This window comes from Citrus clementina, unplaced genomic scaffold (assembly GCF_000493195.1).
Source record: "Citrus clementina cultivar Clemenules unplaced genomic scaffold, Citrus_clementina_v1.0 scaffold_2, whole genome shotgun sequence".
NCBI lineage: Eukaryota > Viridiplantae > Streptophyta > Magnoliopsida > Sapindales > Rutaceae > Citrus > Citrus x clementina.
This window is the reverse complement of record NW_006262688.1, coordinates 32,249,479-32,277,429: the sequence shown is the minus strand read 5'-3', so window position 1 is coordinate 32,277,429 and position 27,951 is coordinate 32,249,479. Positions and strand designations below refer to the sequence as shown.

Here is a 27,951-nt window from a genome sequence, read left to right as displayed (position 1 = left end):
GAGCTAGCAAATTAATAGTTTTTTTTTTTTTTTTTTCCTTTGGGTTTTCTGTTTTGGCGGTGCGGTGATGAGGTACAAATATTAAACTAATCGTAGAAAACATTCATTTAATGACTTATAAGGAATCTGGGGAGCCCTACTTTGTGACCATACTTTTGAACGTCCTCCTGAACCTGCAGTCTGAATTCTCTGAAGCTAAACTTCCTGTAATTAGAAGGCTCTGAATTCTGAATCACAGTGTCGTACGAAGGACAGAAGAAATACGCAATCGAAAACCTCTCCGTCGACGGATTCGTAACGACGCGGTGTTCCACACTCTTGTAAACGTCATTGCTCCAAGCCTGAAATAATGTAGCAACCAAATATTAATTAGAAATTAATTATCACATCTCTTACAATCAACTCGAAATGATGTAAGTACGGTATGTATGCTGAGCAAGTACAAAAACGCACCTGGAATAAGTCTCCAATGTTGACAATGAGAGCTTCTGGATTAGGTTTCACTGCAATCCATTTGCCATCTTTGACTAACTGCAAGCCTCCAACCTCATCTTGGTGCAATATTGTGAGGAAGTCACTGTCTGTGTGCGGCATCAGCCCGTGTATCGCTGAAGGGACAGGGCATGGTGGGTATCGGTTCATTCTAAGGTAGCATGTGCTTGGCAAGCAATTTTCTTGGAAAAACGTTGACTCGCGACCTAATTTCTCCGCCAGGATTGCAGTTAACTTTCGGGCAAGACCCGCCACTGTCGTAGCAAACTGTTCCAGAGTTGAACTGTACATATGCCCATTCAGACGAAACTCACTTGAGTTAAAAAGAAAATAACAACAACACAGTCAAATACATTATAGTTATACTTGAACACATGGCTGGCAAAAGGAGCTGCGTGTATATGCATATAACTATACATGGGCCAGGAAAGATCAGAATTATGGGTCGGATGTTGGGTGAATAAGAGTGAAGAGTCAAAAGGCCGACTCTATCAATAATCAGCAAGTTGTGGACCCATTAGAGGCCCGCTTCGGGGTCTCTTAAGCTGTCCGACTGATGTATCCTGACTTCCAGCGCATCGATTTTTTTATATTCACGTGAGAGCGAGCCCCTAACCATGCATGCAAGCAAGTTGTGTGCCTGATTTGATTATATGGTAAATTTGCAGAATCATTAGGAATTGCAGTGTTTTGTTTAAGTGCAAAACGAACTGCCACCAAGAAAAAGGTAAGTTGCTTTCTGGGTATCGTCTCTCTCTTTAATTGGAAAGCCAATTTGAGTACGAACTTCCACAAATTAGATGAAACATCGCACATGCTACTATGACTCTATGAGCTTCAGCCTAGCTAGACGAGTACTGTGTATTAATTAATCACATGAGCTGTGGTTCCCAACAAGTAACATTCAAACGTGAAACAAAACTAGCCATGTCATTGATGTGTTAAGCGGGTCGGATACATTCCCATATTCTTCTGCTCATGTTTCTAAATCATATATATATATATATATATATATATATATATATATATATCCTAGATTAGAAAACAAAAATAAATATATATAAACATATGGTTACGTTAATCTGAGCTAATTAACAAGGAAATTATGGTTATTTAGGAATAGGGATACTCAGTAGATTAAAAGCGTACACTCTTTTAGTTACAATATAATTAATCACAACCTTTCCTAGTCATTAATTGATTAATAGTTTCTATTTAGTATGAAATTTTTTCCATCACATGCTGCATGCTGTGCTCTATGCATACTGCAGGTGCTAGCTGCACTTGCCGTACAGGCAACATATATAATATTTTGTATTCAGGCTAGAGTATTTACTTGTTAAATTATATAAAAAATTTAACTAGGATCCCATTGACTGACATCACATGCTCACATGCTCTAATAGGGGTTATATAAATGGGTTTGACTATTTCTCTACTAGCTAATAGTCCCAGCGAATCCAGAAACATGTTTCATTGAAAATTAATGTTAACCGTAAAATGTCTCGCCACATTAAAATAAAGGTGTCATCAATTAAGCTATTACATTAATAAAAAATTTGGTCAATTAAGAATCAGATTGACTCTAAATGTTCTCCTATATATGTTGTATATGTGAATGAATGAATACTTTAATAATTACGTCATGTGGTACTGCTCTCTAGTCTCCCTTCATCTCTCTCCAGTCTTCAGGAAATAAATGGAAAAAGAGACAGCAGATACGTACTCATAAAATGATGATGAAAATAATAATAATAACAAAAGGAAAAATAAATAAAATAAACCAGGGTACGTTAGCGGTAGGTTGTTATGAAATATATATAAAAAAGAAAAAAGAAAAAAAAGGGTACCTGAGAGTAGTGAAAGCAGTAGCAGAAGCAGAGATATCGGCCATAGGAATGTGAAAAGCTTCGGACCACGATAACTGGTTGAGACATGTGGCCGTTGGTGTTCCCCAACGGTAGCTGCCAGCCGGGAAATTCATGAACTTGTCTTCTTTGCTTTTCTTATCAAAAGGCTGCTTGAAAACTTTCACTTGCTCTTCTCTCATCTTCTCCAGTAAATCTTTTGAAATCCCATGATTGGTAACTTGGAAAAAACCCCATTGCTGAGAAGCCCTAGCTATCTCCTCCTTGCACTCTTCTCTTTCTGATTCGTCGACGACGTTATCATTATGAAGTATTCGGCTAAGATCAATCAGCGGAAGCTCACATTCCTCAACAAGTACAAGCTTCTTGCCAAAGATATTGTTTGAGGTATCTTCGATGAGGGACTTGTAAGCTTGGTGAAATGGTGGGTCCGTGGCCATGTTTAGCGGCTAATAGAAGATGATGGATGCGAGTGAGAGGAGAATTATAATATTAAATTAAAAAAGGGCAACACATTAATTGTGGGAAAAGATAGAGACAGAGAGTGTAGGGACTGGGACACTACGTTTGATCCTGTTTCCCTTCCTTGTCTATAGATGAAAAGGTTACATATATGGCGGTTACTTTTCCACGTTTTGGACCTTGGAGAAAAAGTTGATTGCATGTCTATTCTTCTTCTTCTTCTTCTTTCTTTTTACACCTTTTTTTAACTGAGCTTTTGTTTTTCATGGTGCACTCTAGCTTTTCGCTTTCCTTTTCTCTCGGTAATTATTTTTTCTAAACATAAGATCCGATGGAAAATTATTATGGATGTTAATACCAAGAGAAGGAGAGGATCAATACATGTTCTCCCCAGTGATTCCATTTAATAAATTATGTTATTTATTATTGCGATATTGCCTCTAATAATTAGCTTTCATTATGATACGATAATTGACACACATTGAAAAGTAGGGACGGGTGTATCCAAAGTCTTGTGATAAGACCGCCTGACGGCACCTTTGTGTGATGGGACCTTCAGCCGAAAAATTAATTGAACATAATTATTTTATGGGATCCTCCAATTAAAAATAAAAGAAAAAAGTACATTACTAATTAGCTCTTTGAGTTGGACCTTATTCAATATGTTGGCTAGTTTTGAGAGGTCATCCCCGTCGAATTTTTATTTTTACTTTTTAACCAAAAAATGCACATCGATTTATTGATATCTGTGTTAATAACAACTTGTTGATCTAAAACACAGGCTGCTCATCAATTATTTTTTCGGCCATGCACGCCATATATTTTTCCTAAAAATATTGCTATGGGTGAGTTTTTTTTTAATATTGATTACAAATTAAACTACTGAATTATATCAGATATATATAACTATTATTATAGCATATAATATAACTGAGACTATAATATCACATTAAATTTATGAAGTACTTATCCAACCAAATAGCCCTCACAGAGAATGAATGTCTCTACTTCACTCGCTTTTCGCAAGAGAGAAAAATATAAACTAACTCCACACAATCATATTTAATTGAGGGATGTTGAGTTCATGAAAACTCGAATCACTGCCCTCACACTTGTGAGGAGTGTGGTTTAGCACTCGGCCAAAGACTGAGTGACTGAGCGAGATTAATATAACATGTACCTCTTATAAATTAAAACATCATTTACTTCACCATAAGTTACTTCTAACTATCTAGATATTTTGGATTTTCATTTCTTTTCTTAAAAAATGTTGTAACCTAAGTTTTTGTCAAAATAACTGATCAACTTATTTTATTTTATTTATTCTAATCACCATTACAACTAGCTACCTGGATATTTTAGTTTTTTTCATCCCATTAAATACTCTCTTGTGCTGTATAAAAACAATAAAAACTGATAACCTTTTTCAACGGGTTCTAGGAAAATCTTGTCTACAACAAGGCAGTTTTGACATCTAACTTTAAAGTTGTCTTTCGAGTTTCAGTATGTGCATGGCCATTTGAAGCTGGAATTTTACGATGTCCAGCTATGTCTTAAAACATGTGGCCCCTTGGAGTTGTCTCGTGTGGTGGGATTTGGTTAGCATGGAATCGAGATTTGAATTAGACTAGGCCCTTTCTAATTATTGTGCGACTTCATATAAGGATTCAAGGAAAATAAAAGTACTACAAATTAGACTAGGCCCTTTTGATCAAGCTAGCTATCATTCTCCAGGATATAATTAAATGATATCATCATAACAAGTACTACAAATTTTGTTCACTTTTCTCTCTTTTTTTTCACAAAAATAAAAAGAAAATAAAGTTAGATACCATACATAAAAAGAAAAGTAAAGTTCCAGAAAATACTTAAAAGTCAATATTTCTAATGATCATTTTTAGTCCATTACGATTGACTCAAAAATAAAAGTTATGCGAGATTCATTCACTTACCTGGTTTAATTCTGTGATGAAGTTGTCAGACTCCAGCATTTGTACTTTCTTGAATGAGGGATGCATCACTTCCTGCAAGACTTCTGCTGGTAAGAACCAATTCTGCAGTCTAGCTGTAGGGAAACTGAAAATGACAACCTAATATCACTCATGACTCCCCCCCACACCAACAAAAAAAAAGAAAAAAAGAGCTCAACTCAATAATCTTTTCATTTATTTCTTTACTCTACAGTAATCGATAATTAAGGCCACGAATTCAAACATTGAAATGATAAAAGATAAAAGATAAGCAAGGAGAAAGATATAGAGTTACTTGCATGACAATGCACGGGAATGTCTACGTCTACAAGTAGTTATCAGTCAAGCAAGAATATGTTTTTAATATGAATTTTAATAATTCTGATATGTGTAGCACATTCGTATGCTTATTGAAAACAACTGTTCAAAGAAAACAAAAACCATGAGACCAAATGGAAGATTAAGACATGCATATACAATCTATAACTTGCGTTTTATAGAACATCAAATACCTATAAATTAAGAGTCGCAAAGATAGAACTTGCAGAGGAAATATGCACAAAACTGAAACAAGCGTAAAAGGATACTCACAAGGGAAAAGTTGGGTTGAGAGCTGAGATACATAGAGGGAGCAAATTAAGACTAAAATGCGTGTACTCCAATAAGAATGGAGGGGCAGATATTTAATAGGGGGAAGGGAACAACACACCAATAATTGTGGTGATGATTAATGCAATAGTTAATGAGGATTATCAGCCTATGCTTAAGAGAAGTACACGTTTCTCATAGAGCTATCAAAGATTTTTAATCCGGATAGACTAGAGTTAGTTTCTAATGTTAATAGTGAAGTATGTAATAAAATAGTAATTCTCTTCCTTTTCTAGTGAGGATATTTTCATTTTGTTAAAGAATCAGTAAAATGAAAAAAAAAAAATTTCAATATATTGAAGATTGTGTTTTTTTATTTGTTAATGAAGTATGTATATATATGTGTGTATCAAGTACAATAATATATCATCTATTTATTATTAATTTTTTTAAGCATCCACAAAAATAATTTCTTTTTCCCTTTCATACTGTCGACAGGAAGTGAAAGCTAGGAAAGTGATAAGGGAGGATGAGACTTGGATGAATGAGAACCAAATGAAAATATTGTGAATGAAATTTGCTTGCTCAAAAATTGAAAGCTACATAACTGGTTTTATTTTCAATAACCATTAATTGAAGGTCGTTTGATTTGAATATCCAACCTACTAAAACTCTCCCTATCTTTTCAGTGAAATCTGAGAAACAAGGCACATGATGATTAGTATGGGACCCAACTGTAAAACCAAACCTCTCGACTCGAGAGTCCATGTCGGCACAGACGTGGCGGCATCTATAAACACATGCACGTCGAAATATTTTACACGCTCAAATAGGGCTATGGAAGGACAAACAAGGGCAAGCATGTGCATTGCTTGGGTGCACAGGACATGAAGATCAAAACTGTAGGATTCATGCCCAAAGTCCTTCGAACAAGAGGCTATTTGAAAAATCTCCATAAGCATTATAGGGTATTTTAATATAGGTAAGGTTCTCACTTTTCCTAGACAATATTGATTCTCTGCTCTTGAGAAAACTACAAACATTTCAATTAGGCAACGTGCCCTGCTGCCAGTGGACACTGCTCACTCATCTAACACCATGCGAAAATAACGGGGCAAATTTTGCAACAGTTCCGCCTACGGCGCATCGAATTCTCCATTAAAAAAATAAAAATAAAATTGAGTGCTGATATGTGAACAGAAGAATCTGATACAATAAGGATAAAACAACTGTAAAATTATATAGTATTATAGTATCAGGTGAAAATTTAGCACAATTTTCCAATGAACATTATAATATTGTAAGTTTTACAGTTATTCTTGTCACCGTTGTGTCACCGATAATGCTATTTCTAAATCATTTTTAAAAAAAGTTTTGTAGTAGATATTGCAGCTGCGGACTGCCACATTGCATATGTGTATGTACACTGGGTGTAATTTTTTCTTTCGGTCAACGAAATTCCCTGGTGCTGCCAGGTTTTAAAATAATAATAAAGATTTAGAAGATTAATCTCTTTTTTTTTTTTTTAGGTTCATTGATATTTGTTTAATATCGATAGCTTTTAAGCTATAGCTACTATGAAAAAGAAAACTATGATTATTGTAGAGTGTTTGATAAATCACTTATTTTAGAATAAAATGTTAATGATATTTGAAAGCATAATTATCAAAATTTATCAATAATTTCATATTCGTAACAGTTTTAATCAAATAATATTAAATTTATTTTAAAAAATCGTAGCTTTTTAAAGCGCAATAGACCCGTTTGGTTTAGACGTCAAGCAGCTTGCCTTAGGCAACCTAGTTCCTACACAACTAAGCTAAACTGGGATTTAGACGATCAATCTTTATGTTAATTTGTCCTTCTTATCTTCATTTTGATTTTTATCATTGTTAGCGAATAAATCTTTGACAAAGTCTATAGCTTAAGATAATATAAATTAGACCCATAAAATTCTATAAATAAATGTATGATGTTCAAGTTTATTATGCTTTCTCTTGGTTTACTTTAAAAAAAAAAAAGGTAATTAAAGTAGAGGGTTTTTTTGAGTTGGCTTATTAAGAGCATCTCCAAAAAAATTTTATTAATTTTACTCTTTAAATATCTATTTGCTTACCTATGTGGTAAACAAGAGAGTGAAAAAGTATGTTATTCTCCAAAAGACTCTTCAAATAGAAATAAGTTAATATTATTTTAATCAAATAAATATTTTTTCGAAGGAAAAATAAATGGTAATTAAAGCACTTTTCTTTCTCTCTCTCTCTCTCTAATAAAAAGTAATAAAATATAAATTGAAGAGGGAGAAAGTAACTCTACAGAATTGAAGAGGGAGAAAGTAACTCTACAGAATTGAAGAGGGAGAAAGCAACTCTACAAAATTGAAGAGAGAGAATCATTTCTTATTTGAAGAATTTTAATTCGAGTGTCTTTTGAAATATTAAATGTTGATGTGGCTCTTCAAATAAGTAATAAAATTTGATTTGAAGAGCCTTTTAGAGATGCTCTAAGACTGATTAAGGTTTCAATATAATTTGTTTAAAGTACTAAAAATATATTCTTTAAAGGTGTTTAATATTAATTTCCTGAAATGTTCTTTTAAAAAATTGTTTCTCTAAAAAACGTGTCAAGATATTACAATCAGAAGACTAGTGATATTTGCAATTAGACAATTACTGAGACTAGTCTACATTAACACATTTTGTGGAGGAGAAGGTTACCTCTACTCAATTTTTTTTTTTTAATTGAGAAAGGAAATTTGAATCCTCATTTTCAAATGGGTGACTTGAACTATTACTTGGAGAGCGTCACCAAAAGAATTTTTTAATTTTACTCTTCAAATATGTATTTTCTCACACATATATGTGATAAATAAAAGAATCAAAAAATAAGCCCTCTCCCAAAAGGCTCTTTAAATAAAAATAAATTTATATTATTTTAATAGACTTTTTCCTCCACCAAAATAAGAACAATTGTAACACTTCTTTATCTTTAAGAATAATGAGATAATTTTTTTTTTGTCTTAACCACGAGGTATCTTGGGGAGGGCTCCAACTGTGGGAGGCACCTTTAAGCCCGTACTACAACCCATACTAGAAGTCCCCGCTCGAACTGGAAGGCACAAGTTCTCCCAACAAAAGCGACTTTCCTGCCACTCGAACTAGGGAGTAAACCCAATCAAACCACTTGAGGGGACTCCATTGCTAGTGGAGCCAACACTTTGTTGGTAGATAAAAAATAACTTAATACTAAATTAGAAACTCCAAAAGACTTTTCAAATAAAATTCTTCAAATGAGATAACATTTCTCTCTCTTTAATGCTCAAGAGAGACCATAACAATCCTATTTAAAGAATCTCATTTAAAGAATATTTTAAAACTCTTCTTGATCATATAAATCTTCATAAAATGGGATAAAGAGTGTTTTAACGATGTTCTCACATCACTACTTGGCCAAAGGGCACCAAGCAGCCACAGGTCAATCATTCTAACTAAAATTAAAAGAATACTTTTTAGTTTTTACAAAACACACATAAGATGAAATGATTTTAATTTGGCCTCGTGGGTCGAGGTTTGCTTTGACAAGAAAAGGAAAAAGAAAAAGAAATGAACGTTGAAAAAGAAAATCATCCATTCAAATTAAAGATACGAGGCTCAGCTTTCCCGACTATGTTTTGGCAGCAGCGAGAGCGTAGAATGAGCTACCTTATCTAGAATCTGAACGGTAGATTTATTGCAGAAGCATGTGATGCATCTCTACAGAACAGAAGCAGCACTTTTTCGCTGTAATGGGCCTAAGGTTGAGCTGTAAAGGTACGTTGCTTAAGTCCTACAACTGCACTATGTTTCTAGTAACAGAGATGTTTCTAGTACCATCTCTGTTACTAGAAAACCACAACCAAAAGCTAGCTAGCTTTAGAATTATGACAAGCCCTAATCGAGGACAACAGATACATGAACCATACGCAACGAAGCCCTGCACATATAACTCAAATTCAATTCGCACCCTTAAAACGACCGTCATGTGATGTGTTGACTGTTCCTTATCTTGCCACGTGAAAGGTCGACGAATGCGGACGCCTAGCTAATGCAATCAGCGATGATGGTGGAGGCAGCAGAGAGCGTAAAAATGAGTCATGAGCCTGCCACTGCCTCTGTCTGGTCAATTTTTACAAAAGAGAGTGCTGGCATGGGCTTTTCACGTCATGTCGTTGTTGAGAATGAGAACCTCATTATCGTGTTGCTCTCTCAAATCTAAATCATTTTGATTTATGAGGCCCAAAATGCGGACTTAACAATTCGATTATGAATCGTTCGATGCGTTGACACGTTGCAATTGGTCCTCGGCCGAGTTAGCCCATGCCCATCTGCTGGAATCATGTGATGTGAATATGTATATATATAAATAAAGTTTTTAGTTTTGATTTTGTCCCACTCATGGGCTGATCTTCAATTAATTAATTTTACGTCCTCAAGGTGGTTGGGAAGGGCACATTCCCACCTGATGGTTGTCAGAGAACTTTGCGGCCTTTGCTGAGAAGAGTGTATATCTCGAATATTGTCAGTTGATGTACGTATTGGAAAGTAACTAATAAGCATAAATTAATGTCATGTTCATAAAAAAAAATTTAACGATTGAAATAGTAGTCAATGATTTTCTGTCTTGCGTATATTTGTGATTACTAGTATCGGGTCGTATTAAGATATATTATATGTAACTTATATTAATAAAAAAATTATGCTCAATAAGTGTTGTTTGATCATTTAATATCTTGAATTATTACGTACAACTCCTAAATTGGAAGTGTTAATTTAACCATACCATCGGCAACTTGTTTTTCATCTGTTATCACTAGAAATTTTAAGTTTTTAACCCCAAGCTCTACATGATGACGAGGTAAAGCTGGCAACAAATAACGAGCTAGCACTAGCTGGCATCAGCACTTCTTTTGAAAGTGTACTACAGAAGTACAGATTGCATAACCTAACTACTGATCACTGACGTATTTAATTCTTTTGTGGCTGATAGGATTGACGGTGAAATGACTACAATGAGCGATCAGTCCATTCATTTACAGGATCATGTTACAGTTATCTTTTTATCAGTGGCAGTTCCGCAGTCGCAACTTGCTGGTCTTTCTGTCTCTCTATTGACTTATAGTTCAAGGGGGTGGCTGCTAGATTCAAAGATCCTTTCTAATCATCAATTACATTAATCATTAATGTGCATCTATTTTTTAAAAATTTAGGGGAATCATTAATATCTGTTGATTGCATGATGACAAAGAAATAATATTCCGGTTTTAATAGTGCATCTGAGTGGGTCAAGTGGGTTCTGTTGTTGGACCCGCTAAATTTCTTTCAAACGATTACTCTGTCCCGTTAAAAGTGAGACCCATCTCATCAATCTAAATGACTAATTTTAAGGGTAATTTTTAAAAACCTCCCCTGAGGTTTGGGCTTGTTGAGGTTTGAGCTTGTTGCAAGTAGATGGCGAGAATTGATTTATTTGTAAAAAATTCCCTACCGTCAGTTAAGTTTAACATTGACCGTTAGTTGACCGTGCAAAGACAATATTACCCTTAACAATAGTTTATAAACGAAAATAATTATAAAAAAAACTAAAATTATTAGCTATTTTACACTTTTTAAATTATTGATATTTTCTTAAAGTTCTTATAAAAAATTAAAATTAAAAAATTAAAAAATCCTCTTTAAATTATTGATATTTCCTTAAAATTCCTACAAGAAAGATAAAATTAAAAATTTAAAAATGAAATAGTCATAATCTTTACCTATGATATTGTAAATTTTTAGAATTGACAAGAATAAAATTGTCAAAAAATAGGGTTTGTGCTTTTTGCACCAATAATTTTGGTTTTTTTTTAGTTATTTTCGTTTACAAACTATTGTTAAGGGTAATATTGTCTTTGCACAGTCAACTAACGGTCAATGTTAAACTTAACTGACGGTAGGGGATTTTTTACAAATAAATCAATTCTCGCCATCTACTTGCAACAAGCCCAAACCTCAGGGGAGGTTTTTAAAAATTACCCCTAATTTTAACCATTTGCCCTAGTGGTCAGGATTCTCCACTCACAAATATTAGAATACTGGTTCGAACTCTTGCTATGTATGTAAAGGTTTATTTTTATACTTAATTATGGTATATAATTAAGTGAATGTAATTTTTTTTTTCAAAATTTAAGTAGAGTAGATATCTTATTTTTCGAAATGTGAGTGAAGTAGATATCTCTCGAATATTTGAGAAGGTAAAATCTAGGCAGGGTTATATAAGAATTAATATAAACTAGTCCCAGGAATTATCTGATTATAAATATCAGTTGTAAGTTTCATATAATTTATAATCTGAGCATTAGTCTCATGTAATTAAAAAAAAAGAAGATTAATTTTAATTAACAGATTGCACCATCTTAACATTATGAGATAGGAAATAAAACCAACCCGTACAAATTTCGTTTTTATTATTGATTTTGCTTTCGCAGACACATTTGGTCTATTTGTACTGATTTTAATTGAACGTGTTTTCTCAACCAGCCAATTACAAAAATATTCATATACACATAACAAAAATTGAATTGATAAAAAACATTAATTTAGGAGGAATTTATGCTAAATATCTCTAGTAGTCAATAATCGTTATGCCACTAGACCCCCAAAAAAAAAAAGAAATTGGGGTTCCGGATTGCTATCGCCACCCTCAATTCATTGAAAAAGTACATGCCACTGACGTTTGGGCTATTCTTGGGGACATGTAGAAACACCCAGACCCAGAAGCCCATTAAGTCAAGCCCACTTTTTTTTTGGCTCCTAATTCGGGATCCATAATTGATCGCTCCCGATCATTTGACTTTTTGTTGTCAAAAGCCATTTTCCGATTGAAAAGTTGTCGCCTCTAAAACATCAGTGCTGAGGTAAAAGAAGGAAACAGACCGGAGGCTATGGCGCCACCGACGGTGATTCGGTGGTACGCAATCACATCAGCTATCGTGCTCCTCCTCGTCATCTCTCCGTCAGTTGCCATTTACTGCGACGAAGACGATTGCTACGATCTACTAGGGTCAGCTCTGCTCTGTTCCCAGGCTCACATTATATTTCCCAATTGGAAGATCTCATTTTCATTTGTCTGTTTGAATGAATTTGTAGGGTATCTCAAACTGCAAATTCATCTGAAATCAAGAAAGCTTATTATAAGCTCTCACTGAAATAGTAAGTCTCTTCCTTTTCTTTTTAAACTCATCTGTTTGTTAGTTTAAATGTCCAAAAAAAAATATTTGTTGGTTTATTAATTTTCCATTTTGGTTTTGTGGTTAGTCATCCGGATAAAAACCCGGATCCGGACTCAAGGAAGCTGTTTGTGAAAATTGCTAATGCTTATGAGGTAATGTCATAATTTGTCCTCTAATTATTAAATCGAAAATTGGTTCATAGTAAATTAATATCCTCTTTAACTTGTTTTATATTGAAATCTGGTCACAGATTCTGAAAGATGAAGCCACAAGGGAGCAGTATGATTATGCAATTGCCCATCCAGAGGAGGTATATTAGAGCTTTGTATGACAAAATATTGATCATTGTCGAAGACTTTGTAGATTATTATATAATAAAATATGTAGTTTCATGTCTTGTATCATGATATCACTGATTGTGGTTTTGTATTGGAAAGAATACTGTTATTTTCCATGAGTTTTGCTTGTTCGATCCGATCAAATGCTGAGAGTTTATCAGCTTGCTTGAAGATTCGAGAAAGAAGAAAGCCTAATATTTGCTGATTCTATTTTTTCTTATTAGGTCTTTTACAATGCTGCACGTTACTATCATGCATATTATGGTCACAAAACGGTGAGATTTTTGTATTATTTCAAGTTTAATGAAGTGGTAATTTTGCAACAATTAGATTAGGCTGCGATTCTATAGAAGGGAGAGAAAATAGACTAAGTATTTCCTTCATTTACTTCTAACCATAAACTTCTAATCTCTTCAGGATCCTCGTGCTGTCTTGGTTGGTCTTCTTCTGATTTTCTCTGGATTTCAGTATCTAAACCAATGGACTAGGTATAATCAGGTACTGAGATAAATCAAGTACATGACAGCATTTGAATCTTGGTGTGCTTGTGTTTCATTGATGTGGCTGAATGTTAGGCTTGCATGGTTAGAACTTTCTACCAGTAATAATAATACTTTTTGTTAGAACAATGGAGAATCAGAGAGTCTTGGGCTCTTGGCACTAGTTCACCATTTCGAAACTTGCACGCAACTCCTTTATTTTTCTTATTCTTTCATTTTTCCATTTGGAAATCACTTTTGCACTGACTTGCACATGTATGCAATAAATCAGTGTCTTGAGCATATATTAGGTTCTGCATTGAAAATTCACTGTCTGAACTGCTGAATACATTATAAGATGTTAAATATCTTTATGAACTTTTCAAATTCATACTAATTCTATATCATGTAGCAAGCTTGAAAAGTTGTTTCATTCTATAATATCACTGTGATTATTGATGCAGGCTGTAGCGATGGTGAAAAAAACACCAGCTTATAGAAACAAACTCCGGGCATTGGAACTTGAACGTAGTGGGGGAATTCCGAATAAGAAGAAGAGTAACAAGCAAATGGACAAGTATGTACTGAGTTTTTATTAGGAAAATTGTGAATGGATTTGATTTTGGTGCATCAGTTTTTTCTAACACCGGTAAGTCCTTATAGGGAACTTTCAAATTATGAAAGAACTAAGGAGACATTCTTTATGGCAGGAAAACAGGGGAAGACCTCAGCAAAGAACTTGATCTTCAGATAAAGGGAGCTGAAAAACCTTCTGTCTGGGAGCTTATTGGTGTCCGTTTAATTCTCCTACCTTACACTATTGGCAAGGTTAGGAAAACCCAACTTCTTTGGTTGAGAGTAGCCACAATGTTAATGAATTCAAAGAAGCGAAAATAGTTATGGTTGATTGTTTCATTTGTGTTTATTGTTGTATTCAAGTGATGCTTTACTTGGAATCTGATCTTAACTTAACTGACTAAATGGGGTTACTGAAAATTTTTCCACCCAGCTACTACTATGGTGGGGCCGTTGGTACTGGAGATACAATGTGAAAAAAGCTTCATATGCTTGGGAAGATGCTTCGTACCTGACACAAAAATCCCTTAGAGTGCCTCATGACGCTTGGATGAACATTGGTAACTTCATCAAAATTCCTGCATTTTTTATTTTTACCCACATAGAACATCATAAAATTTTGAGGACGATGGGGGGTGTACTGTCCGGTGAACAGAGCAAAAAAATAATAAGTGCACATTTTTTTTTCTTGAATGATATGTCGTGAACCAAAAATCTTTTGCTGTGGGCAAGGGAAAAGCTGGAGCCTGGAGTCAGGTGTCCAGATCATATGCATACATTGCTTCTACTATGCATTATCCATACATAATACTCATATTATAGGATTTTACTGATCAATGCTGTGTGTGTATTTGTCAGATGAATCGAGGAAGGAAGATCTCGTCAAGAGATGTTTATGGGAGAAATCAAATTTGGAGAGCTACTTGGCAGAAATGCGTAAAGAATCGAAGCGCAGAAGATAGCAAATTTTGTTTGTTGCTATGGCTTTTTTTTTTTTTTCTTTTTCTTTTTGCCCCTTTCGTTTTTTCCATAGAAGTTAATCAACATACAAAGAGAACGCTTATGTTATACCTAAATAGGCCGAGTTATGGAATTTGTTTGTTTTGCAGGGCAGGTCATATTCTTGTCGACAACACTGAGATTTTAAATTTATAGACCTTTGTACATGCTATTTCATTTGGTCCAGTGATGATTCTTTTCTTTTGCATCCAATTAAATTGTACTTGTAATCCTGTACGATCGATTCTTCTTATAATTTCGTCACAGGGGAAGGATCTGCCGTCCCTTTTTTTCTTATATTTTAATTTTTTTAATATGACGAAGCGAAGCCGTGCGTTTTGCAAGAAATAAAATTAAACAGAAGAACGCTAAATTTAAAAAGACCTACAAAAGAAAGAGCTAAAAAACGGTGCGTTTTGTCCGGTGCCGAAGGTTAACGCCTTGTTAAATCTTCGCGTCTCCCTTTCGCTAACAGAATCTCTCAGACACTTCCATTTTGAAGCAACGGTATAGGAGTACATTCATAAATGTCTGCAACGAAGATTGGATACTTGGTTCCACTTGATAACAACTTAAGAGAAGACAATTCACTCCCAAAATTGCCACTCTCTCAGGGCCCCAATGTGATTGGCCGCACCAATATTCCTGTTTCTGACAAGCGACTCAGCCGGAAACACATCACTTTAACCGCCTCCGCTGATGGCTCTGCAAGTTTAGTCGTGGTAATTATCAACTAAATTCTTAATTTTCACCATACTATTTCTCTTTTTATTTATTTATTTATTTATTTATGTTCTCGTCTTATTATTACTATTATTTTTTTTTTTTGAGTTAAAATTATAGGATGGAACTAATCCAGTAGTTGTTAAATCCGGTGATCAAAGAAAGAAGCTGAGTTCTAATGAGCACGTGTCAATCGCTGATGGTGATATCATAGAGTTGATCCCTGGACATCACTTTTTCAAGTATGTAACTTTGTCTCGATCTCAAAAGAGAGTTTCCAATGATGGAGCTACAAATGGAGAACTTAGTTCAAAGAAAATGCGACAGCAAGTATGCACAAGTTTTTATGAGTTAAATTTGTTGCTTGTCTCCATTTGTTTTACCAAATTTGCGTTTTTATGTACAAATGCGTAGGATGAACAGGATAATGAAAATGGCAAAAACAGTGAGGAGGCTCTATGTAATTTTCATGTGTCTCATGATAAGTTGCCATCAACTTTTCGGCTGTTGCGCGTGCAAGGGCTGCCAGCATGGGCAAATACTTCTTGTGTTTCTATAAGAGATGTAATTCAGGTGATGATATTATCTTTAGTTGTTATGAGAACATTTTTTAAGTTCCCTTTTGGTGTTACATGCGTATCTAGCCGGATTTGACATAGTAATTTATCCATAGAAGATGAGTCATGTAAACTCAGTGCAGAAGGAAGTAGAAAGTTTAAGTTGATTTTTTATTTGTTTCATAGGGGGATATTCTTGTTGCTATTCTATCAAACTACATGGTGGACATTGATTGGTTGTTGCCAGGTGATTTCTTTTAGCTTTTACTCTGTTTTCCTTTCTGTTGTGAGTTTTAACACTGAGAAGTTGTTCTTTTATATCATGTGTGCAAAAACTATAATCCAGTTTAGTTTTATTTGTGCTTGGATGGGTTTCTGGCACACATATGCAATGTTTTAAATTTCTGCATTTAGACCATTCTTGTCATTGTGGCACTTTCATGGGATATTTTACACTGCTTTCCAAATTGTAGCCTGTCCGGTCCTTGCTAAAATTCCCCATGTATTGGTTATTCACGGGGAGAGTGATGGTACACTGGAACATATGAAGGTTTGTTTTGACTCTCCTATTTTCTTCTAAGCATTTGAAAGTTATTTGAAAACATGGACCTTAATTCTTTTTGCTCTGTTTAAACTACAGAGGAATAAGCCTGCAAATTGGATTTTGCACAAACCCCCCTTACCCATATCATTCGGGACACACCATTCCAAGGCCATGCTTCTTATCTATCCTCGGGGTGTGAGAATAATTGTCCATACTGCAAACCTGATACATGTTGACTGGAACAACAAAAGTCAAGGTTTGTGGATGCAAGATTTCCCCTTGAAAGATCAAAATAATCTGAGTGAAGAGTGTGGATTTGAAAATGATTTGATTGACTATCTCAATACACTAAAGGTACTAATATTAGTTCCATGTTATGGGGACTTCTTATGCATGAGATTTCATAGATAGCTTAGATCAATGTTAATCATTCAGCAGCATAACAATGTTGACGTTTTGTCTTGAATATGTGCAGTGGCCTGAATTCAGTGCTAATTTACCAGCCCATGGAAACTTCAAAATAAATCCATCCTTTTTTAAGAAGTTCGATTTTAGCAGTGCAGCGGTATTCTTTCCAATTGCTTTAATTTTGGTTCCTTCCTCAAATAATACTTCATCTTTGCGTGGAGGATATGATGGCACACAGAGTATTCATTGACTGCAGCATGTTACTGTATGGGGACATATAATGCTATGTAAAAATTTTCAGGTCCGATTGATTGCATCAGTCCCTGGGTATCACACTGGTTCCAATTTGAAGAAGTGGGGGCATATGAAGCTACGTACTGTTCTCCAGGAGTGCACCTTTGAAAAAGGGTTTAAGAAATCTCCTCTTGTTTATCAGGTGCGCTTTGACTACTTTTCTAGATGATCTACAACAAATTAATTGATTTTCCTCTTCCTATTTCCTTTCTTCTTTATTTATTTTTATATCTTTTTGAAAGAGATTCTCTCACACGTTTGATTTCTCTATGTTTTGTTGGGTTTTGGGCCCGGTTATTTCATTTGACCTTTTCACCTAATGATGTTATGTGTCAAGTCATCTGCTATATGTCAATACCACTATGGAGGCAATCATTTGAGCTTTTTTATGGAATGATGGTTGCATAAATTTTGTTTCACTGGAAGGAGCATTTTCTAATTAATTTTTGGATGTATTGTTGCAGTTCTCTTCCCTTGGTTCTTTGGATGAGAAGTGGATGGCCGAACTGTCATCCTCGATGTCATCAGGTTTCTCAGAAGACAAGACACCGCTAGGTATTGGAGAGCCACTAATAGTATGGCCCACTGTCGAAGATGTCAGATGCTCTTTAGAGGTACTCTCAAGTAGGTTACTCGTGATCATTCATTACTTCTTGGAATTGTACAATAATCCGATCTTGCCAAATTGCAAGAAATCTTTGTCTACGCTAGTTTATCACTTAAAATTTTCATTCAAGTGAATCATATGGCATCCACTGTACTTAGAGCCTGGATGGCGCTTTGCAATACTATTTACTACAAAGATTTTTTTCTGGATCCTTTGGCAAATCTGGATTGTAATAGTGAATGTAGAATGGAGTTTAATTGCATTTCTCTTATCGGTTTGCATCCCATTCTGATTCTTCAAATTTGCACTTCCATTTCTATGCCTATTAATTGAAGTTTGCATTGCATTTATTTGTCTACTATTTTCTCTAGGGTTATGCAGCTGGGAATGCTATTCCTAGCCCACAGAAGAATGTGGATAAAGATTTCTTGAAGAAGTATTGGGCTAAATGGAAGGCAAGCCACACAGGCCGCAGGTACAATGTTGATTTATACTTGCCTCCTTCATATTGAAAAGTTTGGACTGGAGATTGCTAATTAGTGGTTTGGTACCAACAACTGACTGCCCCTATAATCAAGTAAATAATAAGCAGCTAAGAAGATTCTTGATTTATACCACAGTATTTCACATTCTCACTGACTCTGTCATACTTCTGTTCCCATCTTACAAAAGTCAGAAGCATTAATTATCACAAGCAGATGTTGAAATTGTTATTCAGTTTGTTGAGTCAATGGGTGGGAAGACTTTTTAGCTGTTCATTCTCTTCAGAAACTCATCTCTTACACCTTCAGCAACTGAAATTTCTTTTGGAAATTAAGTAATTTGAGATGACAATCATCAGACTTCTGAAGAGTGACAGAGATACCAAAAAAGAGAGCTGCTGTTGACAGCCTCTTTTGTTAGTTACATTGCGCCCCACCTATCCTCACCATAATTAAATGTACCCCTTGGACTTGAGCCCCTGAACTCTTGCTTTCACTGCAAGAGTCAAACCAACTGGGCAATCCTTTCTTTTTAGAATTATCTTCAACTGTCTATTCCAATGCTTCAAATGTTACCATTTAGAGTAAATAAGTTATAGTTGCACTTTAATGAACTTCTCAAATTTAATTAAATACTTAAACAACACACATGTCCTTCTGTATAAGTGGAATTTCAGTGGTTCAATTTAATTTTGAGTCCATTGCTTAAGCTTTTGACTACATGCTTATAGCATAGCATCTTTCCATTTTTTTTCCCCCTGACTCTGTCGGTATTTTATTTTTATTTTGCATGTTTCTGCTGATACCTTCAGATTGGTTATTTACTACCTTGCTTTTTCAATGTTTCAGTCGTGCAATGCCGCATATTAAGACATTTGCACGCTACAATGGTCAGAAACTGGCGTAAGTTTCCTATCAGATTTCACATCTTTTAGGTTTGACTATCTTTCATTTCTGTGCCGCAGCAGCATTTTCAGTTTTAACTGTGAATGCAGTTGGTTCTTGCTAACTTCAGCAAATCTTAGCAAAGCTGCCTGGGGAGCACTCCAGAAGAATAATTCTCAGTTGATGATCCGTTCTTATGAGGTATGTCTACTGAAAACTTTTACTGGTTTGAATTATGTTAAATTGATATATATGATGAGCTTTGTATGTGGAGTCATTGCATGTCCCCATTCTGTGAGAACCTAGAGGATGTAATGCATCAGTTGTTTTCTTCCATTATTAACAGTTTCTTCCATTAACATTTTGGATGTTGGTTCTTCATGAATCATTTCAGCTTGGAGTGCTATTTTTGCCATCTGCCAAACGACATGGTTGTGGATTTTCTTGTACCAGCAATATTGTTCCATCTGAGGTAATGACTATGTCCTGGTCATTACATCCATACCCACTAGTAGAATAATTTCTTGGTAGAAGAAAACTAAAAGCCAATCTAATTGTTGCATGGTTTTCAGATTAAAAGTGGATCAACAGAAACTTCTGAGATACAGAAAACTAAGCTAGTGACTTTGACTTGGCATGGGAGCTCTGATGCGGGTGCCTCTTCTGAAGTAGTTTATCTGCCTGTGCCTTACGAATTGCCTCCTCAACGATACTCGTCTGAAGGTCATCTGCTATTATCTGGTACATTGCTGCATCTCTTACATTTTGACATTGATCTGACTCCTTTTGTTGCATTCGCAGATGTTCCTTGGTCCTGGGATAAGCGATATACCAAGAAGGATGTTTATGGTCAAGTTTGGCCACGACATGTTCAACTGTATGCTTTCCAAGATTCCTGATTTATTGAACTGTAATATCTAGGTTTAGGATTCTGTATAGTTAGATTCTTCTTCTCATTTGTTAATACATCTGAATGCTGAAGTAGCCTAAATTCCATGGTTTGAAGACACCCCACTTCCCGAAGAATTATTGCATGATTTCTGACCTGTTGATCTGAGCTTGTGGTATTATCAATCTCTTGACTGAAAATCAAATGGAAATCTGCAAGATACCAACCGTACCTTGCGGAGTGAAATATTTATCTTGGCTTTTGTTGGTTAGAAATTACTGAATCTTGCGACATTAAATTAAATTCAATTACATAAATGCAACTGAGTCTTGTAGGGAAGTTTAAATCAATCCAGTAATATGAAAATTTGATCCACTAAGACTTTTAGATAGATTCAAATTCACTCTAATCCATTGATTTTCAGAATAGTTTCTATCAAATATAACAAAAATACACATCAAAAATAAAAATTCTAACTAATTACACTGGAATTCAAGGGGAGAAAATTTTAAACTGAATCGAAATTATTCAAGTTACAAAAATTGTGTCCTTGATGGGAACCCGGGCAAGAAATTGTTGAATAAATCGTGAAAAAAATAACGAAACCACAAAAGCAAATAGGAAAGGAAGAAGCAAGTCCAAGTGGTCAACACGCGGTGACTATAAGTTTATAACAAACAATCAATGATAAGCATAACCGAAAATCCGACGGCGGGATTACGTGTAAAACAATCTAACGATTTGTTATTGGTTCTGAAGCCAAAATCCGAAAATTGCAAGGCAACCAATTAAATAATATCTTATCTTCAAAAACTCAAATCAAGTGAAAAGTAATGACGCGCATCACCATGCGTCTCGCTTCGCAGTTAGAAGATACCGGAAACTGTTAAACGGCACACGTTCCTTTCCCATAAAACACACGGTACTAACATTACACATTTACACATTACACGTACAGTACGCGCGCGTGTGTGTAAATAGTCACTCCACTCGCTCGCTCACTTAAGAGTGGCAAGTGCACGAGTCGTCTTTTCACCAAATATTATCGAGCGAGAATCACAAATTAGAAGCCTTCTCAGATTCTTGAAAGAATTATAGTATACTAACAAGATTGACTGCTTCGACATGGACGTCATCTTTGAACCCCAAAGAGGCAAGGCATTCACCATAGAAGTGGGCTTCTTCGATACAGTGCTGGAAATCAAAGAAAAGATTGAGAAATACCAAGGGATTCCAGTGCCTAAACAAACCCTAGTGTTTAATGGGCAAGTTTTACAAGACGATCGGGACGTAGAGCATTGTGAAATCCTCCAGAACTCCCGCATTCAGCTGCTCGTCGCATCCGATAACAAGCCTCAAGTCAAGACCGAACAATCCTCGCCGTCCAAAAAGATTCATCTCAAGATCAACATACCATCTAATTCCAAGACTCATCATCATCATCACCACCTCCCTCTCGATATGGACGTCAACGACACTGTTTTGCGTTTAAAAGAAAAGATTCACGAGATGGAATCCATTCCGGTCAACCGGTTGTTAGTTCAGTCAAGTGGTGCGGAATTGCAAGATCATCGATCTTTACGTGACTGTGAGTTGATGGACAATGCTGAGATTGATGTACACGTCAGACCGTCGCCTACGGCTACCAGTACTACCTCATCGGGAATGGGATCAAGAAAGCTGAAGCTGTTGGTGTTGACCCAATGCGGGAATAAAAGGATTCCAGTGGAGGTGAATGCATCGGATAATGTGAGCGAGCTGAGGAAAGAGCTGCAAAAGTTGCACCAAAGATACCATTTTCATCTGCCACAAGACGGCTATTTCTTTATTTACAAACAGAATGTCATGGACGATGATCGCTCCTTTCGCTGGCACCATGTTGGACAAGGTGATACCATTGAGATTTTCAACGGCAGTGTTACCGGGGGATCCTAATAGCTACGTCCTATTTCTTCTTTTTCCTCTCGACATTTTAATCTGTTAAGTACGTGTGTAGACGCTAGAATATCTTAGATTGTATACATTCATCATCGTTCTTGAACGCTAGATTTTTCTTTTTCTTTTTTCTTTTTTTTTTTTTTTGGGTGTGATTATGACATACATTCACTGTGCTTAGAATTAGAATCAAAGATAGGGTTATGTGCATTCCTTCCATGCTGCTTTCTTGATGGATGTACACAGCCGATCACCCATTGTTATTGTTGGCTGAATAGGATATCATTAATTACCAGAAGCAAAGAGGTGATGGCTTAATTCGAGTTCATCTTATAGAGGTTGGATGCTAACTGTGGGCTGGCTGCTTATTTGGATACAACACAAAATATGCACATCCCTTGTAAATACGAAGAACGACGAATTAAGATGTTTATTAATCAATTTTTTTTGCTATTCATTTAAGCTCTAGTTATAAAATTCGGTAAATCCAATAATATAGATTAGAAAGAAGCCAACCCACACAGTCTGTTGGAGTTTCCAAAATATCTCAAAGCTAGTCTCAACTACCATCCAAGTTGCTGAATGCTGATATTCAAATTCAACTATCATTCTTTGCTTCTTCATGACCATTTTTATTCACTCTCTGAAGGATGCCCCTTTTTTTCTGGTGTTCCAATAGAACCATTACTTAAGCATATCCAGTCGCCAAAAGCAACCTCCAATATTAATTGGCTGAGATTTTGAGACCCTAGTCTCAGTCTCCTCCACCTCAATACGGCTGACACCGATAATAATGCCATGGATTCTCGAGGTACACATTTCACATGCTTGCATATATTGACCATTTTGTTTTCTAAGACATTAATCATCGATCTTCCAGACCGATATTGACCTAGCTCAGTTAGTTGTTTTCAATAGCAGATACAAGTAATCTATCAAAACTGGAATTCTCAGAAGATGAGGAAACACTTATTAGAAGGATGTATAATCTAGTTGCTGAAAGGTTAATTCTTGTTCTTTATTTTCCTTTTGTTCAGGGCTCTGGCTTTGTTGAGAGTCTTGTTCCAGCTTCCAATAATTTATTCTCAATGGCAAGTCTTAGCCAACCTTTACAGGTGAGCTCTTATTCGGGATCAAGTCCTGTTTGAAGGCTTACTATGAACTTGGACTAAATGGCTTCCACTTGAAACCTCCATACAAAGACACAGAAAAGAGTAAGAAACCAAATAACAGTCTTTGGAGACTTAATATAAGAAAATATGTTCGGAAAGTCATAACTTAAAATAGAGAAGGCAATACTACACAAAAATACTGGTATAACTGAATATTACAACTTTCAAGTCCAACATACTGTACTGACACCATGCAATAGTTTATAACATCCTCAATTGAGATATTTTTCACATAACATAATTGAGGCCTCAAAAATAAACTTGTGCGAGTTGAGTTCTCAGCAAAAGAGAAAATAATGGCATCTAACAATTAACACCAAGTAGTATCTGGTCTGTGTTATACATTGCTTTGTTTATAGAACTTGGTGTCTAACACTTGCTTACCGCACATCGCACAGACTCCTGCACGGTAAATAGCAATAATACCACTTCAGGAATAATTACATAAAAATTAAAAATTAAAAAAATCATAAAAAATATTAAAATAGCATGATAAGAAATGGCAAGTAATAGCACCTTTGCTGTATGCACAAGTATGACAATATTTGGCATCTTGGTGTACTTGCTGCTTGCAAATGATGCACTTGGTATTTCCATAAGGAGTCCATCTGCAACAACAAAATTCAAAGTAAATATCTAGCAAAAATCACAGATCGAGGACCACAGGTGTATATAGACCAAGTACCAAAAAATTAAAATAAAATAAAAATAACCAACTGAACCATGACACAAGTCAAAAACTAGCAGAGAAGAAGCCTAAACCCATATCTGCACAAAATAGTACTAGAACAGCAACCAGAGCGTCTCATATTCTTTGAATTGATGTATACTGGTAATATGCGACATGAACCCACATCAGAAATTGTAAAATTATCATCAAAACTCCATTAAATACAATAAAAAGTATCACATTCCTATTGAGTTCTTCTCATAATTCACACTATCATCAGATTCACGATCTTTTTGGGAGTGCTTAAAAACCACCCAAAGCCTTTTTATCCTTTTCTATTTATTCTAAAGTGCTAAGCTATCAAGAAAGTACTTGAGCTGCATATGAAAGAAGCAATTGATGTGTGCTTCCATGAAGAGTGCTTTTGAGTCAGAAGAGAACATGCTAGGTACGACGTGAACTACAAAAATTAAAGTGCCTTCTACAAAAGCAATCTCAAACTCAACCCAAGAATGAGATTCTGATACTGCAGTATAACAAAATCTAAGCCCTTTCCAGAACGGAAATTTATGCCCAAAAGCTTCAATTATAACAATTAATTAATCTGAACAGTTAAAAATGAAAATATGGGAAAATATAATAACCGTTTCTTCTTGGAGAGGAGTTTGTTTTCATTGACTTTACGGCCGCCCGCTTCAGTGGTGTTGCTGGCACCTTCCTTCCACTTATCTGGCACTATTACTTTCGATAGCTTCTTTTCACCTGCACAATTCAATCAACAGCTAATCACCCACTGCTAAATTTAATTAATTCATCTACGATTTTGATAATTAATATGACTGAATTGAGGAAGAAGATTAGGAAACTTACACTTTTCGCACACCATTATAGCTTTTCTCTTCTGCAAATTCGTCGAAGCCCTAATCTGAATTTGTTTATAGACCTCGAACGAATTGAATCCTCTTCTCCGACCCTTGGGGTAATTACCGAATTGACTCAAATACCCTCAACCAGAGATTATAAATTTATATGATTAAAAAAAAATTCTGAATTTGATTAAAAAGAAAATTCGGAATTCGTTTAATAGACGTTCGAAGACGAACCCTTAAAAAAGTTAAAATTATTTCGCCGTCTGTGGGGATCGAACCCACGACCACGTGGTTAAAAGCCACGCGCTCTACCACTGAGCTAAGACGGCGTTCGCGAATGACTGTCAGTTACCTTATTTTTATTGGTTTATTTGAATTAGTAATTTAAAACCAAATAACCTCTAGTGTAGGAATCTCTAACATCATTATTGTTATTATGTTTAAACGTTAGATCACTATATTAACTATTTTAATTTAAAAAATATATGTTATGTAATATGCTAGCCAAATGATATCTATTTCACATTCCAAGAATTTTTATAAATTATGAGAGCTAAGTTACAGCTAGCTGTAACTTACTTCTCACACAAAAATTATATAAAACAACCGATTGTAATTTACTCTTCACACAAATTATGTGGTCCCTACTGTTATGTTACTGTTCCATATGATTTTTGCTTGAGGAGTAAGTTACAATCATCTGTAAAAAATATTTACTTAAATTAAGATATCATTTAAAAAAGTATAACAATATATTTTAATTTTTACATTTGGTCGCAATGAAGAAGTAACAAGTAAAACTATAAGACACATTTTTTCTTTTTTTATAAATGGAATATGGAAGATGATAATGGAATAAAATTAAATAGATATCCAATAACCAATCAAATAGAATAACAGTGACAAAAGAATTAATTCACATTTTCATACTCGCGATCCCGAAATTTAAAATGAAGAAGAGGAAATTAAAAAAAAATAAAATGAAGATGAATCGCCTTTCGCCAGGGGTGGGTCATCTGTCAATCCCATGGACTCAATGAACACTCGACGGGCAAGGTTGGAAATCTTTCAGTATCCTTGCAATAATCATAAATAACAAGGTTTCTCAGAACCCAAGCATGGTCCAGTTTCTGAGAATCAGAGAGATGCCAGGCATCGTATTGATCCCACCAATTCTTAGTGGTTGTTGATACGCATTCAGGGTAGGGATCTTCCCATTGGCATCCATCAACACTGAAATCCTTGTAAGATGAAACAAACGGAGCCTTCTTCCAGTCAGTCTTTTCCAGGCCCCCTCGCGTTGCCCATTCATCCGCATTCCATATGCTGGAAAATAAGTACATTGGCTTCTCATTCGGGAAGAAATCGTTTGCTTTCCCATTGTTTTTGAACACTCTTATTGGAACCCTGTCAACAAAAAACCTGCAATTCAATTGTATGTCAGTGCATGCCTACAAGCAGAGCAGTGTTATGCATACACATATATACACCCACACCCACAGGCACATGTTGATTTTAAAAAAGTACTTACACAATCTGGTGGTTGTTCCATAAAATGGAATAAGTATGGTAATCTTGAGTTGGGTCAAACCAAAGCATGTGCCTCATCTCTCTGTTACCAGTCCCATTCTTATAAATATTCGTTTGTATAAGATATGGCTGCCCTGTTCTATTCCCCAGGAACTCAAAATCCAATTCATCTCTTGTTGGCCCTGCCCCATTCTCTGTACACATCTGCAACAATTTCATTTTTTTTAGAATACGATGCTATGCTTAAGGTAATTCAAGAAATGTAGATAGCACAACCGCAAGACAGAGCTTTTACATAGTAAGCCGTAACAACACCGGCTGAGTCCCCTCCAACCAGCTTCAGTTTCATGCTAAACCAACCAAATCTGTATCTCTGCTTCGTTTGAAACCCACAACCTAAATCAATGGAAATTATATCTTCAATATGAAGCAAGATGATTAAACTTTAAAGGAATAAATGCAATGGAATCTGAAGCATTAATGACTCTGTCAGCATCAATGGGGGAGTTGGTAACAATGAAATCATCAAGCAAATATCGAAGAATGTGTAAGTTTAATTATTACCTGTTTCTTTGTCTAGAGAGAGGAACCAGATCTGTCCATCTTCAGAGGTTGTAAAATGATTCTCGGACCACATTATGCTGAAGTTATCTTCAAAAGATCCCTTTGATGTAGCTGCTGCTTCGGAAGCATAATAAGTGGCAGCCATTAGAGCTGCAATGAAGACAGGAGTGACCATTGAAGAGATCATTCTCTCCAATCTTGAGTGCCCAGTGAAGGACTTTGGAAAGCAAAGAATGAGCCTTGTTTCGCCTCCCCAGCTGGATCTTTGAGAAGATGATGTGCATTAAATATTAATACTTGAAAAATGACTCTTCATGGAAGACAAGTTGCTATATTATTGTCTGATTTATTATTTCACAAGTACAGTCTTGCCCACATGAGCGATTCAATAATTCATCAGTTAAATGAACGAGGGTCAAGTTGATTTTTCTTGTTTTCGGTGAATCTATACTTTAATGAAAGGTAGATTTATAGTAATCTAGTGTGTGTGTGTGTTTTCTTCTTTATATATATAAATAAAGATTCTTTTGGTTTTACTAAATTGAATTGTTGCATCAAGATCGATAATGCAGCTACAAAACCGAGATGGGCATTTTGGGAATGCGGGAAACATGATGCATGGAGAAGTGCATAAATTCATTTTGGATAAATAAAAAAAAGATTGAGCCAGGCTGACATCCAATGGGTTTTAGCAGAACAAAAATGGAGGTAGGGACCATGTGTTGCTGCTATGAACGTGAATGATTTTGATTAGTTTTTCAATAATCAGAACGTTCTTGGAATTGACAACTGGATTTTGCGGTC

The 27,951-nt window shown here is 35.4% G+C and overlaps 6 protein-coding genes and 1 non-coding gene across 10 annotated transcripts; 3 read left to right on the top strand and 4 right to left on the bottom strand.

The window, feature by feature from the left end:
- Positions 1 to 21: 21 nt before the first annotated feature.
- Positions 22 to 5,549, bottom strand: LOC18052487 (gibberellin 2-beta-dioxygenase 8). Of its 3 annotated transcripts, none has more exons than XM_024192108.1 (5): positions 5,384 to 5,549; positions 4,775 to 4,846; positions 2,343 to 2,809; positions 454 to 775; positions 22 to 341 (listed from the first exon to the last, which is right to left on the bottom strand). In XM_024192108.1, the coding sequence occupies exons 1-5, from the start codon at positions 5,414 to 5,416 to the stop codon at positions 108 to 110; spliced, it is 1,128 nt and encodes a 375-aa protein (XP_024047876.1). In that variant the 5' UTR covers positions 5,417 to 5,549; the 3' UTR covers positions 22 to 107. The 3 variants fall into 3 exon arrangements, with proteins under 3 accessions (XP_024047876.1, XP_006449097.1, XP_024047877.1); XM_006449034.2 differs by lacking the exon at positions 5,384 to 5,549 and adding an exon at positions 5,305 to 5,371; XM_024192109.1 differs by lacking the exon at positions 5,384 to 5,549 and adding an exon at positions 5,088 to 5,128.
- A 6,720-nt stretch (positions 5,550 to 12,269) lies between these two features.
- On the top strand, positions 12,270 to 15,298 carry LOC18052486 (chaperone protein dnaJ 50). Its single transcript, XM_006449032.2, has 10 exons — positions 12,270 to 12,457; positions 12,544 to 12,606; positions 12,712 to 12,778; positions 12,877 to 12,936; positions 13,189 to 13,239; positions 13,382 to 13,462; positions 13,908 to 14,020; positions 14,154 to 14,271; positions 14,453 to 14,579; positions 14,878 to 15,298. Exons 1-10 carry the CDS (start codon positions 12,339 to 12,341, stop codon positions 14,979 to 14,981), a joined length of 903 nt encoding a protein of 300 aa, XP_006449095.1. The 5' UTR covers positions 12,270 to 12,338; the 3' UTR covers positions 14,982 to 15,298.
- Positions 15,299 to 15,437: 139 nt separating this feature from the next.
- LOC18052485 (tyrosyl-DNA phosphodiesterase 1) lies at positions 15,438 to 20,646 on the top strand. Of its 2 annotated transcripts, XM_006449030.2 has the most exons (15): positions 15,438 to 15,740; positions 15,862 to 16,071; positions 16,156 to 16,314; positions 16,485 to 16,545; positions 16,772 to 16,848; positions 16,939 to 17,196; positions 17,318 to 17,407; positions 17,552 to 17,686; positions 18,009 to 18,158; positions 18,523 to 18,626; positions 19,483 to 19,536; positions 19,629 to 19,719; positions 19,913 to 19,990; positions 20,091 to 20,241; positions 20,320 to 20,646. In XM_006449030.2, exons 1-15 carry the CDS (start codon positions 15,546 to 15,548, stop codon positions 20,415 to 20,417), a joined length of 1,911 nt encoding a protein of 636 aa, XP_006449093.1. In that variant the 5' UTR covers positions 15,438 to 15,545; the 3' UTR covers positions 20,418 to 20,646. The 2 variants fall into 2 exon arrangements, with proteins under 2 accessions (XP_006449093.1, XP_024046807.1); XM_024191039.1 differs by lacking the exon at positions 19,483 to 19,536 and having other exon boundaries at positions 19,602 to 19,719.
- An 816-nt stretch (positions 20,647 to 21,462) lies between these two features.
- On the top strand, positions 21,463 to 22,509 carry LOC18052484 (ubiquitin domain-containing protein 7SL RNA1). Its single transcript, XM_006449029.2, has one exon. It carries the CDS (start codon positions 21,533 to 21,535, stop codon positions 22,340 to 22,342), a length of 810 nt encoding a protein of 269 aa, XP_006449092.1. The 5' UTR covers positions 21,463 to 21,532; the 3' UTR covers positions 22,343 to 22,509.
- A 425-nt stretch (positions 22,510 to 22,934) lies between these two features.
- On the bottom strand, positions 22,935 to 25,242 carry LOC18052483 (cysteine-rich PDZ-binding protein). The gene is made up of 4 exons (XM_006449028.2): positions 25,055 to 25,242; positions 24,829 to 24,946; positions 24,031 to 24,122; positions 22,935 to 23,916 (listed from the first exon to the last, which is right to left on the bottom strand). Exons 1-4 carry the CDS (start codon positions 25,068 to 25,070, stop codon positions 23,852 to 23,854), a joined length of 291 nt encoding a protein of 96 aa, XP_006449091.1. The 5' UTR covers positions 25,071 to 25,242; the 3' UTR covers positions 22,935 to 23,851.
- A 68-nt stretch (positions 25,243 to 25,310) lies between these two features.
- TRNAK-UUU lies at positions 25,311 to 25,382 on the bottom strand. Its single transcript has one exon. It is a non-coding gene; the product is annotated as a tRNA-Lys (tRNA).
- Positions 25,383 to 26,007: 625 nt separating this feature from the next.
- On the bottom strand, positions 26,008 to 27,572 carry LOC18052482 (probable xyloglucan endotransglucosylase/hydrolase protein 8). The gene is made up of 4 exons (XM_024191427.1): positions 27,148 to 27,572; positions 26,879 to 26,979; positions 26,585 to 26,787; positions 26,008 to 26,475 (listed from the first exon to the last, which is right to left on the bottom strand). The coding sequence occupies exons 1-4, from the start codon at positions 27,332 to 27,334 to the stop codon at positions 26,073 to 26,075; spliced, it is 894 nt and encodes a 297-aa protein (XP_024047195.1). The 5' UTR covers positions 27,335 to 27,572; the 3' UTR covers positions 26,008 to 26,072.
- Positions 27,573 to 27,951: the final 379 nt, after the last annotated feature.